Raw genomic sequence first — 12,625 nt, forward strand, 5'->3', positions numbered from 1 at the left:
CAGGGCTGCTTATGAGGGTGAAGTGCGATGATACACTTAGAACATCTTGAACACATCTGACACTTAACGAATGCTCGAAAGATGTTTAACTAAGTGTCCCCCGCTGCACTGCTCCTCACATCCGTTGCCCCTTGCCTCAGGGAATAGGACTGCCCTCTCCAGCTATCCTCTGCAGCAGACTCAGTGTTATTTGTAAGATAAATATTGAATTATGTCACTCTCTCACGTAAAGCCCTTTGGCGGCTCCCTAGGGTCCTCAGATGAGGTCCAAGTGACTCAGTCGGACACATGAGACCAGTGAGATCAGTGCCCTCAGCTGCCAGGTGCCCTGCCCCTCGCCCAGAGGAAAGAGGCTTTGATTCTCTTACAGGGCCACACTCTCTCCTGCCTCACTCTCCCTCTGTTTGCTCTACCCTCCTCAACCTCCCTGCCTGACCACCACAATTTTCCCTTCAGGATTTATCTCCGGCACCACCTTCTCCAGGGAGCCTTCCTGGACTTGCCGAAGCACTGGGCAGACCCACTTCAGGACTGTGCAGAGGGCAGAGGCAGGGGTGTGTGTGACCCCTCTCACTTACAGATCTTGGCTTCAGCCACCAGGGGGCCATGCCTCTTCTTGCCCACGAGCCCGTACAGGACGAATTTGTACTTGCGGCCGATGTCCAGGTTGGAGATGAGGGCTGAGCGCTGGGGTCCCTCTACAGGCACCACCTGGGGCCTGTCCCTGTCTTTGTATTGGATCACGAAGGAGTCAAACTCGCCCTCAGGGACCGTCCAGTGCAGAAGCAGGGAGTTGGAAGTCATGTCCGTCACCATCAGCTTGCCCAGGTGTGGCGGGGCCAAGGGCTGCCCAGGCTTCTCCCCATCCCTGTCTGGGGTGTGGGGCAAAGCAAAGCACGTGGGCTCAAGCACTGCCTTGTCCCCAGGCTCCTTCCCTCTCCTCTGCCCACTGGCTCACTCCATCCTGGACAGCTCCCTTCCCAGAAGCCTCCATTCCCCGCCCTCTGTTCTCCGGGACCAGCCTTTCTAAGAAGGTGGGCATTTCTCCCCAGTCTCTGCTCTGGAGTGAGAGCTTTGGCTCTGCCCTTGCGATAACTGCCTCCCCGCTCACAAAGGTCCCAGTCCCTCTTCACACCAAGGTCTCTGGGGGAGCTTCAGGTCCCCTGTGGTTTTCCCTGAGAGTTCAGAACCTTGCCATTGCTGTTTCAGAGCAGTGTGAAGACGCCTCGGTCCACGTGACCTCCTCCCTCCCTTACCGCCCTCTCCCCAGTGGTGAGCTTGATCTGGAGCTGCAGGGAGAGCTGGCTAATGGGACCAGGGGGTGCTGTCCACTGCAGGCTGGGCTCGAAGGGTGAGGGGCAGCGCCACTGTCCTAGCCTGTCCAGGGAGGGGATGGCAGGGGCTTGGGAGAAGGGAAAGGGAGGAGAGGGCTGAGGGTCAGGATCCTCAGGGCCAGACGCCTCCCCACACCCACCCTGAGAGACATAGTGGGCGGGCTGGGGCAGAGGAGTAACCAGGAAGTGGGGGCAGGGCGATTCTGCACAAAGAAAGCTGTAAGCGGAGAGCCAGGGGGCCAACAGCCTCTCTCCTTGAATCCTCGTCCCATCCTTTGACTTTTGTCCTCTCATCTACTTTGCCTGGAGTACTCCCCTCCCTGGCCCACCCTACCATTGTGCTAAGACCCCCTCCATTCCTCTTGCCTCTGAACCCTCAACTCCTTTTCTCTCCTTGTTTCTCCTACCACCCTGACCCAAACACCAGCCCTGCCCTTCAATCTCCACCCCACCTCTGAAATCCTAATGGCCCAGCCCCTCCCCCAACCTCAGGACATTGGTCTTGAGCAGAATCCAGGTTGTACCCATAATGCCTTGGTAGATGAGAGGAGCAGAGGGCTCGCCCCCGGAGGGCACCCCACGAAGTGACAGCTCATAGGGGGATCCAGGAGGGGGTGAGGGCAGCAGAGCCTGACGGGCATCCCCTGGCAGTAGTTCCTCATGTGCCCCAGGCCCTTCGGGCACCCGTAGGCGCAGCTGGAAGTGGGCAAAGGTGTCAGGCTGGGCAGTCCAGGCCACGCGGAGGTGCCCTGTCTTGTCTCTGCCCAGCACCCTCAACTCTGCCAGCTCCTGGGGTCGCTGCTGCAGGACAGGGGCCTGAGCCCCTTGAGTCGTTGAAGGGCCTGAGGGAGGAGGCTCATCAGTGGCCCCCAGGAGGTCTGAGGGGGAGGACCCTGGGAAGAGGCAGGGGGAGAAAAACAGGAGAGTGGAGTATGAGAGTCAGAAAGGAAACCCTGGCCCCCAGGCTCTGCCCTCTAGCCTCTAAGAGCCTACAGACCCTCCCTTTTCTGCTCCTGGATCACCCCCTGGGTCACCTCATCATCCCAAACGTGCACCGCAGTCCTGCACAGACAGGCCCGCAGGTAATAAATAAAAGAAATAAAGTCTGCCATCCCTCGTCCCACAAGGCTCCTGTGACCTCCAGCCCCGACAGACCACCATGTCCCTCCCCACAGGAACCCCTTCCCCACTGGGTGGTGGTCGTGACTTCCAATAGTGCTGCAGTGACAAGCCTGGAAGAAAGGAGGAGACGGTGGTGTTAGGGGAGGAGGGTACAGAGAGAGTAGGTAGTGAGAAGAGAGGGAAGAGGGGATGGGGGGATGGACATCCAGCTCAGGTGGCATCTGGGCCCTGTGGGGGAAGAAGAGGTCCAGAACCCTCCCCACGACAGCCACAGAGCGCCCCTTCCCCGAGCCAGCACGTCGTTCCTGTGGGAGAGACAAGTGTGAAGTGAGCCAGGAGGTTGGAAAGGCAGCTCAAGAAGCAGTGGTTTCACCTCTCACACACACATGCTGCCTGATGGCTTCAAGGCCACCTCCAAGCAGCTCCGATGTGTCCCTTTGAGGTTGGGGCCAAATTGTGGGAAACAGTAACCATGACCACAGTCTTCAGCCGCTCTCACCACCGTGAGTCAGAGTGGGGAACCACTGGTTTCTCTCCCTACCCGACCCAAACTGCTCCAGACACTGCCCCTCCCACCAAATGCCCCTTCTGTTGCCTAGAACAGGATTCCTGGCAGAAGTGTCCTAGGAACCCAAGTGAAAATCAGACAGTCCCAAAGAACAGGTCTCCTTGACCTTGGGTATCCACCAGGACCCTGAGGGTGGAGGTGGCGTCTAGGGACGTGAGAAAGTGCGCTTTGTTGGGGGGGTTCTCTTGGAGCCTGGACCAGGTAGGGCTTGAAGACAGAGCGTGCGGTGGGGTGGCAGCCGGAGCAGTGAGGCAGCGGGAGGAACTCATGGATGCCGACTCCAGTGGCAGGTGAGACTGGGCAGGAGATGGGTGGTCCCGCGGCCCCACCTACACTACCTGTGGTTGTGATGAAGGCGTAGGACTTGGAGGTCTGCCCTGCCCGCACCCCGTGGACCTCCACGTGGTAGGTGGTACCGGGCTTGAGATCTGGCAGACTGACGGTGCGCGTGGTGCCCGGCACGGTCAGCTCCCCGCCGGGGCCCTCTGCGGGCGGCTGGGGCCGCCAGCGCAGCACCACGCGCTCGAAGTAGCCGCGGAGCCCGTCGAGGGACACGAGTAGTGCGCCGTCGGCGGAACTGCCCAGCACCTCGGGCTTGGGGTGGCGGGGAGCAGCCACCCGGTCGACGCCTTCGGGCGAGAGGCCGTAGGTGCCCTGGTTGGAGTCCCGCTTCCAGGTGCCCGAGTCGGGGCTGGAGGTGGGGTGGGAGCGACGGGCCGGGGGTGCGGGGGAGCTGGTGGGGATGGCCGCCGCCAGGCGACGCCGCTGCAGGTATTCGTGGATGTGGCGCGCCACCGACGTGTAGGTCTGGTTGGCCCGCAGTGGGTAGCCGTGAGCCCGCAGGTGGCGCTCCAGGTCCTGCGCGGTGCCGCGGAAGCGGCCCAGCTCCTCCGTCAGGTTGCCCCACGCCCGCCGAGGGGGCTGGGGTAGGTTCGGCCCGGGCCGAGACTCCGCCTCCCCCTCCTCCGCCGGCCGCGAGGGCCGAGGGGGGACTGGTGGGCGCGGGGGCCGCGGGGCCGGGACCGGCCGGGGCCGGGGCCTGGGGGACGGGGCTGGGGCGTGCGCCTCCGGGTGACTGTAGTGGCCTGGTGCTGCCGGGGCGGAAAAAGGGGGAGGGGGAGAGCCGGTCAGTGGCAGCCCCCCACCAATCCCTGCACTCCTCCCCGCGGCAGTTCCTCCCACCGTCCCTCCCACCGTCCCTCCCACCGGAGCCAGAGGCCTCCTCCTGTGCCCCAGCCCCACCTGGAAAGAGAATCGAGAGAAAGGAGTTAGTGTCCCAGGATTCCCTCACCCCGTGCCCTCCAAGCCCGCCACTGTTGGTGCCCTAGAGAGAAGAAACCAGCGGGTGGGGCCCTGTGTCTGAAGGAGAGAAAGGGGAGTGGGAGGAGAGACTGCGAGCTACAGCGAGGTGGGCGTCCCTCTGTCACAGGAAAAGAAAAGAAAGATCCAGGCATCTGTTAAGAGACCTTGAGGGTTAGTGGAAAATTACTGCTGAGACCTAAGTCCCCCAATCCCCAATCCTAAAGTCAACAGGAGTGCTGATCTCTCATCTGCCTAATTCCAATCTCTCCAAGATCTGACCACTGACTGAGCTCAAGGGCTGTCCCTGTGTCCAAGTTTGGATCAGAACCTTCCCCATCTGGGTGGGTCGGACAGCATCTCCTATTTACTGCTTCTTTGCATGAGGCAGCTCCTCCCAAACTCCAGCCCACAGCCTTCCTACAGTACTCCAAGCACCTGAGAACTCCATCTCCGCAGAGCCCTTGGTGCACAGCAAGGCCCCCCAGCAGGTGCTTTGGGACTGCCACACACCCTGTCGGTGCGTTCAGAGCAGCCTGTGAGCCGGACATGTGGACTCCCTAGGAAGTGGCTCCTATGCTCAGAAACTTCCCTAACCCTTGGCCAGCCATACCTGTGTTGGCCCTGACAGAAGCCGGGTAGCTTACTGCCCGGCCCCGCTCGGCAGTGACGGTCACCACGTATTCTACGCCTGGCATGAGGCCGGTCAGCAGCGTCCCGTCTGCCTCAGAGGGCACTTCTAGCCGCACCCTCTGGTTGCCAGCACTGACGTAGGACACCACGAACTGGTCCACCTCGGCCTGGGGGCGCAGCCAGTTGAGCTCCAGCGTGGTTGGCGTCACAGCCACCACTCGGAGGTCCTGGGGGCCATCGATCACTAGCCAGGTCAGAGAGAGGAGGGATCAGGTGGGAGTCTGGATCTGCAGTCACCAGCTTTCCTTCTATGAGCCTTGCCCCCAGCCAATCCCTCCCCTCTGCCCTCTTGGAGGGCATATTCCCAGCCACCCCTCTCAAATCCAGATCTCCACCCAGGACCCCACCCCACAGCCCCAGCTCTCACTGGTGGTGATGGTCTTGGAGGCAGGAGGGCCCCAGCTAGTCCCTCGAAGGGCACGGACAGTGACCTGGTACTCCTGACCGGGGGCCAGTCCTCTCTGGTCATAGGCTGAGGCAGAGCTGGGTACCCGTGCTGTGAATGGGGGGCTCGGCCCCTCTGTCTGCAAGAGAGAAAGCACCAGGTGGATCAGGGCTGCCACTCTCACCCCTGCCGCTCAAGCCCCCTTATCCTTTCTCCAGTTCCAGGCAGGGTCAACATGCGACTGTGTAGAACTTGGCCCTATACAGCTGGGGCGCGTGGGTGGTATCAGCAAACACATGTAGAACACCTACTCCATGCCACGTACTATTCAAGGCGATTTATAGATATGAACTCACTTAATCTGCTTAAGAATCTGATGAGGTAGGTCGTATTATTCCCAACGGACAGATGAGGAAACTGAGGTACAGAAGGATTAAGTGGCTTGCCCAAGGTCACCAACACCAAGAAAGTGGCAGGGATTTAAACCCAGGCAGTGTGACCTCAGAGTCCCCTCTCATGGGCACTACCTTTTTAGCCTGGTCATCAGCTCTCTGCCAGAATTCTGACACATGCCAGGACTCTTCTTCTGGGGAAACAGGAGGAATGGACATTTGTGAGTAGTCTAACAGCCCAGCATTTCGCTGGGCTGTCTATCTAGGACAGCTAATAAAGACGTTCTGTTCTGTTTAGCTATGTTGGCCGCTATGGGGACACCTCCGTTCAGCCAAGTAGGATTGGAAATTTCAGAAGGTGCTCTCCCAAACCAAGAGAATTGTGGGAAAATCCGCATCGTAAATACCAAAGCATAAAACCAGACGAGAGTCCACGTAGAGCCTTCTGGGTTCAGGATGAAGTCAAGCTTTCCTGGGCACACAGGATCCCCAGCCCGCTCCTGCTCACTCTGCCCTAGGGTACCCCATCCTGGGAGGCCTGGGACTGGTGTCAGCTCAAGACCTGTGTGCTTCTCCTCCTTCCCAGAACGTATTCTCTGTCCCCTTATTCCCCCAACACACACACACACACACACACACACGAATACACATACACACACACACGAATACACATACACACACACACGAATACACACACACACACACACACGCACACACACACGAATACACACACACACACACACGAATACACACACACACACACACACACACACACACACACACGCTTTGAGTACTCCCTGATGATGTCTGGTCCTTTCAGCAAGAGAAGCCCACCCCCAGAGTTCTCCTTCTCCCTTCAGACCACCTACATGAACCTTTTAAACGCTTTGTAGTCCCTCCTGAGACCCATTTGGGAACAGTCCCCTGAAAAGTCCCACTGTCAGTCTAAGTCACATCTCTCAGCACCATCTGTCTGGTCTGATGCAGGCTCTCTAGCCAGATGCTAGCAGCTGGTTCTGCCCCTTGGTGAGAGTTTTGGCCGCTTCACTGATGTCCTTGGCAAGCTTCTAACTCTATTCTCAATATCAACCTCATGGCCCCAGGTGGGCGACTCCACTTTGGCTGGTCCCTGGAGCTCACCTCATCCTCACCCTGCTTTTCAGACCAGACCAAACAAACTTTTCTCAGGCTGCAAGGGCCTGTGTCCCAATGAAAACGTGGCTTAGCCCGTTTCCAGGCTGCAGAATACACCCAGACAGGGAATACTTGAACGTCTTTCTGTTCGGGGGTTCACCTCCCTCAGTTTCTTCATGCTTTCTCTCACATTCATAGAAGACCTTGCCTTTTGCAAAATAGCAACATTTCTTAAGTTAGTGGTCCTTGGGCTTGGAGTGCACCAGAATCACCTGGAGGGCTTGTTACAACACAGGTTACTGGGCTCTGCCCCCTAGAGCTTCTGACTCAGTAGATCTGGGGGTGGATTCTGACAATTAGCATGTCTAGTGCTCCAGGTGATGCTAATGCTGTAGGTCCAGGGAACACACTTGGAGAACCACTGAGTCAGAGGAACAATGCCACGTATGCAGGGAAAGGAGGAATGTTCCTCTTCTGTGTTCTGAAAATCATTCCAATAACTAGGCGTGTCCCTTAGCCAGGGATAATAGAGTTTGGGCTTTGAGAGAGAAGTGGTTCTAGAAAAGGGGAGGGGATAAGGTAGAGAGAGGCTTCTAGGAAGATGGCAGTGGCCAGAGGACAGCCAGCTACTGAATGTCCTCTGTGCCAACAGAAATGGATAGAGAGTGCTGGCAAAGGCAAGAGGCACAATTCTAGGGGCCAGCCACAAAAAGCATAGAAAGCACAGTCAGAGGGCCAGTAGCACAGGCTGATGTGGAGTCCAAGGGAGGAGTCTGGGGACCAATCTTACAGGAGCATCTTCCACACCCAGGCTCAGAGAGGACCCAGAATGTGACAGAGGCCCATACCCAGAGCAAAGCAGATGAGCTAAGAGCATGGCCAAGCTGGACCCAGGCCAGCTCAACACCAGCCTGGCCCCACGGAGAGGGAGAAAGCCTAGGGCTGCAGCGGGGAGGCTGCACCCCCTGAGAACACCAAGGATAAGTTCATATTTACTAAGAGCGGGAGATGATGCTACCCTGTAAGCTCCTTCTATCTCAAGTGTTTATTTTACTTCTTCTTTCCCTGAAGTTCCTTAGAAAAGTTCTGTTTAAAAGTCCTACCCTCTCATGGGCTTCCCTGGTGGTGCAGTGGTTGAGAGTCTGCCTGCCGATGCAGGGGACATGGGTTCGTGCCCTGGTCCGGGAAGATCCCACACGCCGCGGAGCGGCTGGGCCCGTGAGCCATGGCCGCTGAGCCTGTGCGTCCGGAGCCTGTGCTCCGTCCTCAACAGGAGACGCCACAACAGTGAGAGGCCCGCGTACCGCAAAAAAAAAAAAAAAAAAAAAAAAGTATGTAGTTGAATGTCTTCTTTTTTCCTTCTTTCTTGTCTTCCTTCCTTTTTTCTTTTTTCCTTGTTTATATTTTTTAAAGTTTCTACACTGAGCCTATATGACTTTTATCATTAAAAGTTACTTAAAAAAATCAAATGTGATCAAAATAACTGACAGTTTGTCAGTTATGAACTGACCACAAGTTCATATACGTCAACTCTGAGAAAAGTGCCAGGGTAGCCAGAGTGAGCCGGGGGAACAACTGGGGTCCTCTTTGCTCCCACATTTTGATGGGGTGGGGCACATGCAAAAAGCAGGAGGTATTAGAGGAGGAAAACCAAAAAGTGAAGGATTCAGAGAACAAAGCATTAAGAAAAGGGGAGAAGAAACCAATGGATTTGGCCTGGAGGGAATGAAGGGTGACGCGATGGCTGATGTCTCCAAATACTTGAAAGCCTATGGTGTAAGACACAGGAAAAGAAAAATCGTGTTCTGACGGCTGGCGAAGGCCCAGCTAGGGCCAATGGATGGATGTTAGAATGGGGCAGATTTGGATCCAGCAATAACAAAAAGAACTGACTACAGTGATGAATAAAAATGGAGTCGGCAGCCTCAGGAAGTCTGAGCTCAAGGTCACCAGAGATGTTCCAGCAGCAGTGGGCCAATGCCGCAGAGGCTTCTGCAGCGGGTGTGGGGCAGAACGAGCAGGCCTTTGGAACAGCTTCGGGAATCAGCCAGCTGCGTGCAACCACCGGTTACCTGGGACTCCTGCTTGAGGTGAGCAGGAGGGAGCCCCCTCCCCGCAGTCCTGCCCACTTAGCCCCCTCTTGGAGCTTGGCTCTCACCGTGGGGATGAACTGAATTTCGTAGGCATCCACATTGCCAGGAGCCCGGGTCCACTCTGTCCGAACCATCGTCTCCTCCAGGAGGTGCATCCTCAGGCCCTCAACGGCTGGCACCTCTGTCCAGGAGAATAGGATGTGAGAAGCTGCTTAGCCCAAGGCACCCCAACCTCCACCATCACAGGCCCCTCCTACTCAGGGCCGCTCTGAGAGATCCACCCAAGCCCTGACTCCTCTCTGGGGGTGGGACAAAGCCGGCAGCGGCCTGAACAGACCTTGGGTCTCATTTACTGCCCCCCATCTCCAGGAACACAAAATCTCCCTAAAAGCAACTAAAGGGGCCCCCAATCTGCTCATCAGAGATCTGAAGGCAGGTCCCGCCTGCAGGCGTGCCCCCACGGTTCTGCAGCCCCTGGTGGACAGTGGCTCCCTGGCTCCCCTGACTGCCCCGCCCCCCACCCCAATATATGCCCCCCCCTTCACTCTTCCTCCAGTTCTCTGGGCTCCTAGGCCTCAGACTCAGGCTTTCCCACTGGCTCCAGTTTTCCAGTCCCTTTTCCCACTGGGAAAGGCTGCCCACTCACCTTCCCCGCAGTCCTCCCCTGCATAGCCATCTTGGCAGACGCAGCTGCCCTCACGACACTCTCCCCGACCGCGGCAGTCCCCGGGGCACGTCTGGATGGCGCAGTCGGGGCCTCGGAAGCCCTCGACGCATACACACTGGCCTGCGCGGCACAATTCCCGAGGCCCGCAGCCCCCAAGGCAGGCGCTGGCGGGAGGCCCTTCCTGCCCGCAGTCCTCGCCGCTATAGCCCGCGTGGCACACGCACACGCCCTGCACACAACGTCCACGGCCCCGGCAGTCCGCCGGGCAGGTTCGGGTGGCGCAGTAGGGGCCGGTGTAGCCAGAGTCGCACACGCAGCGCCCGTCCTCACAGCGGCCGCGCCGGTGACAGTTGGAGGGGCAGGTACGGAGGCTGCAGTCCTCGCCCGTGTAGCCCTCCCAACAGGCGCACACACCATCCTGGCACACGCCGCGCTGGCTGCAGTCGCGCGTGCACCGTCTCACGCCGCAGTCTTCACCCTCGTAGCCGTCGTCGCACACGCATCGCCCCTCCAGACACTGGCCGCGACCTTGGCAACCCCTGGGGCAGCTGCGCACGCCGCAGTCTTCGCCCTCGTAGCCCACGTCGCACAAGCACACGCCATCCTCGCAGCGGCCGCGACCACGGCAGTCCCCGGGACACCGTCGGCTCCCGCAGTCCTCGCCTGTGAAGCCCGGGTTACACACGCAGCGGCCGTCCACGCAGCGCCCGCGACAGTCGCCGGGGCAGGCGCGCGTGCCACAGTCCCGGCCTGTGTACCCGGGCCAACACACGCAGCGGCCGCTCTCGCAACGACCCCGGCCGCGACAGTCCCCGGGACAGCTGCGCACGCCGCAGTCCTCGCCGCTGTAGCCCGCGTTGCACACGCACACGCCGTTCTCGCAGCGCCCGTGGCCCCGACAGTCGCGCGGGCAAGTGCGGGCGCCGCAGTCGGGCCCCGAGTACCCAGGCCAGCACACGCAGCGGCCGTCCTCGCAGCGGCCCCTTTGGTTGCAGTCGCCCGGGCAGCTGCGCACTCCGCAATCGTCCCCGCTGTAGCCTGGGTCGCAGATGCATTCGCCCTCCTCGCAGCGCCCTCGGCCCCGACAGTCGCGGGGGCAGGTCCGCGTGCTGCAGTCCTCGCCCGCGTACCCGGGCCAGCACACGCAGCGGCCGTCCACACAGCGCCCGCCCTCACCACAGTCCCACGGGCAGCTCCGAGAGCCGCAGTCCTCGCCAGCGTAGCCAGGGTCACAGACGCAGCGCCCGTCCTCGCAGCGCCCCTTCTGGCTGCAACCTCGGGGGCAGCTCCTCACCCCACAGTCCTCGCCAGTGTAGCCCGGGTTGCACACGCAGCGCCCGTTCTCGCAGCGTCCCCTCTGGCTGCAGCCCCGAGGGCAGGAGCGCAGGCTGCAGTCGGCCCCGGAGAAGCCCGCGCGGCACACGCACACGCCCTGCACGCAGCGCCCGCGGCCGTGGCAGTCCCCCGGGCAGGAGGGCCAGCTACAGCTGGGGCCGGTGTAGCCAGGGAAGCACACGCAGCGACCACGGACGCAGCGACCCTGATCATTGCAGTCATCTGGGCAGGACCGGGAAGCTGAGGGGGGAGAGGAGGGGGGCGCCGCGGCATCTGTGGGGTCTGAGCAGGTGGGCCCACCCCAGCCTGGCTCGCAGGAGCAGGCACAGCGGCTCAGGTCAAACACGCCATGGAGACTGCAGAGGCTCCGCACGTCCTTCTGGCCTGGAGTAAGAGCAAGAGGTGGGCCTCAGTCTCTCTGCGGGAGCGGCTGACCCTGTATCGTGCTCCTCTGAGTCAGCTTCTCCAGCAGAGCCAGCCTCATTTCCTAAGGCCATCTTAGTTTCCAGCTGCAACTTGTCAGTATATGTGGCCTCCCAGTGCCCTAACATACGCTGGGGAGGAGAGGGCTGACATCTAGTCACGTGGCTCCTATCTCAGAATTGTTCCCGGGCTGCACTCACCGCCCCCAAGGGGGAGGCAGGCATGCCTTTTTCTAACTCATACCGAGGTCCTTTATGGACTAGCAATGCCCACCCAACCCTAACCCACTTCTCCACCTTCCTCTTTTTCTGTGCCCCTTCCTGGGATCATCCGCTCACCTGTGCCAGCCTGGGCAGCAGCAGGACAACATCCCCCAGTGCACTGTTCCTTGAGCCCCTTCACCAGCTCCTCCAGGATCTCCAGCCGGACCCTCAGGGCCTGCACCTCTGAAGCAGGGACGGGGGGCTCAGTGCCTGGGGGACAGCCACAGCTACCTGAATTGGGCAGGTTAATGCGGTGGGTGAACACCACCTGCTTCTCCCCTCCTTCCACGGTGTGCTCATAAAGCTGAGAAGAAGGGCCTCCCACTCCTGGCTGTTCTGTGCGGCCTCCTGGCTGGGGAGGAGGCCGTGGGGCTGGGAGTGTCACATTGGACCGTGAAGAGAAAGGCCCTGCTCTGACTGTGCCCAGCAGCACCAGGAGGGCCAGGCTGGAGGTTAGGGAACCTTGGGCTGGCATCATTCAGGAGGCTGCAGGGAGAGAGGGCACATATGAGAGCAGCTTCACAGAGAAGGAGACAAGATGAATGCCCTCCTTCCCCAACACACACACCCATAGTCCCACCACCCACGACTAATCTACCCAACTCACATGTTGGAAAATCCACGTTCAGCCCAACCTTAACGGATACCCTCCTTGGGCAGATCTGTCTCTACCTCGTTTTCTGATATCATTTGGTCACCCTGCTCCACCCCCTCCACCCACACTGGTCTGTTTTGCTTGTTCCACAGACACTACAAGATTACATTAGACTAAAGGGCCTTTGCACTCTATGTCTCCTCTGTCTGGGACGTTCTTCACTGAGCTCTCGGAGGCTGTCTCCTTGTTCAGATCTTAACTCACATGTCATTGAGCCCCAGAGGTTTTCCTTGATGCCCCGTTGGAGCAGCCTTTCATCACT

General features: G+C 59.4%; 1 protein-coding gene across 1 annotated transcript in view; it reads right to left on the reverse strand.

Annotated features, from left to right (window-relative positions):
• TNXB (tenascin XB) overlaps positions 1 to 12,625 on the reverse strand; it is a 59,350-nt gene that overhangs the window by 39,005 nt on the left and 7,720 nt on the right. Inside the window, exons 2-9 of the mRNA XM_082662989.1 lie at positions 11,784 to 12,194; positions 9,667 to 11,406; positions 9,086 to 9,201; positions 5,384 to 5,540; positions 4,937 to 5,200; positions 3,363 to 4,115; positions 1,859 to 2,227; positions 579 to 872 (exon numbers count right to left, since the gene is read on the reverse strand). Coding sequence (XP_082519115.1) covers positions 579 to 872; positions 1,859 to 2,227; positions 3,363 to 4,115; positions 4,937 to 5,200; positions 5,384 to 5,540; positions 9,086 to 9,201; positions 9,667 to 11,406; positions 11,784 to 12,186 — 4,096 coding nt within the window. The 5' untranslated portion in view covers positions 12,187 to 12,194. The remainder of the gene's footprint in view (positions 1 to 578; positions 873 to 1,858; positions 2,228 to 3,362; positions 4,116 to 4,936; positions 5,201 to 5,383; positions 5,541 to 9,085; positions 9,202 to 9,666; positions 11,407 to 11,783; positions 12,195 to 12,625) is intronic.

The sequence above is a fragment of the Grampus griseus genome (assembly GCF_964374135.1).
Source record: "Grampus griseus genome assembly, chromosome: 10".
NCBI lineage: Eukaryota > Metazoa > Chordata > Mammalia > Artiodactyla > Delphinidae > Grampus > Grampus griseus.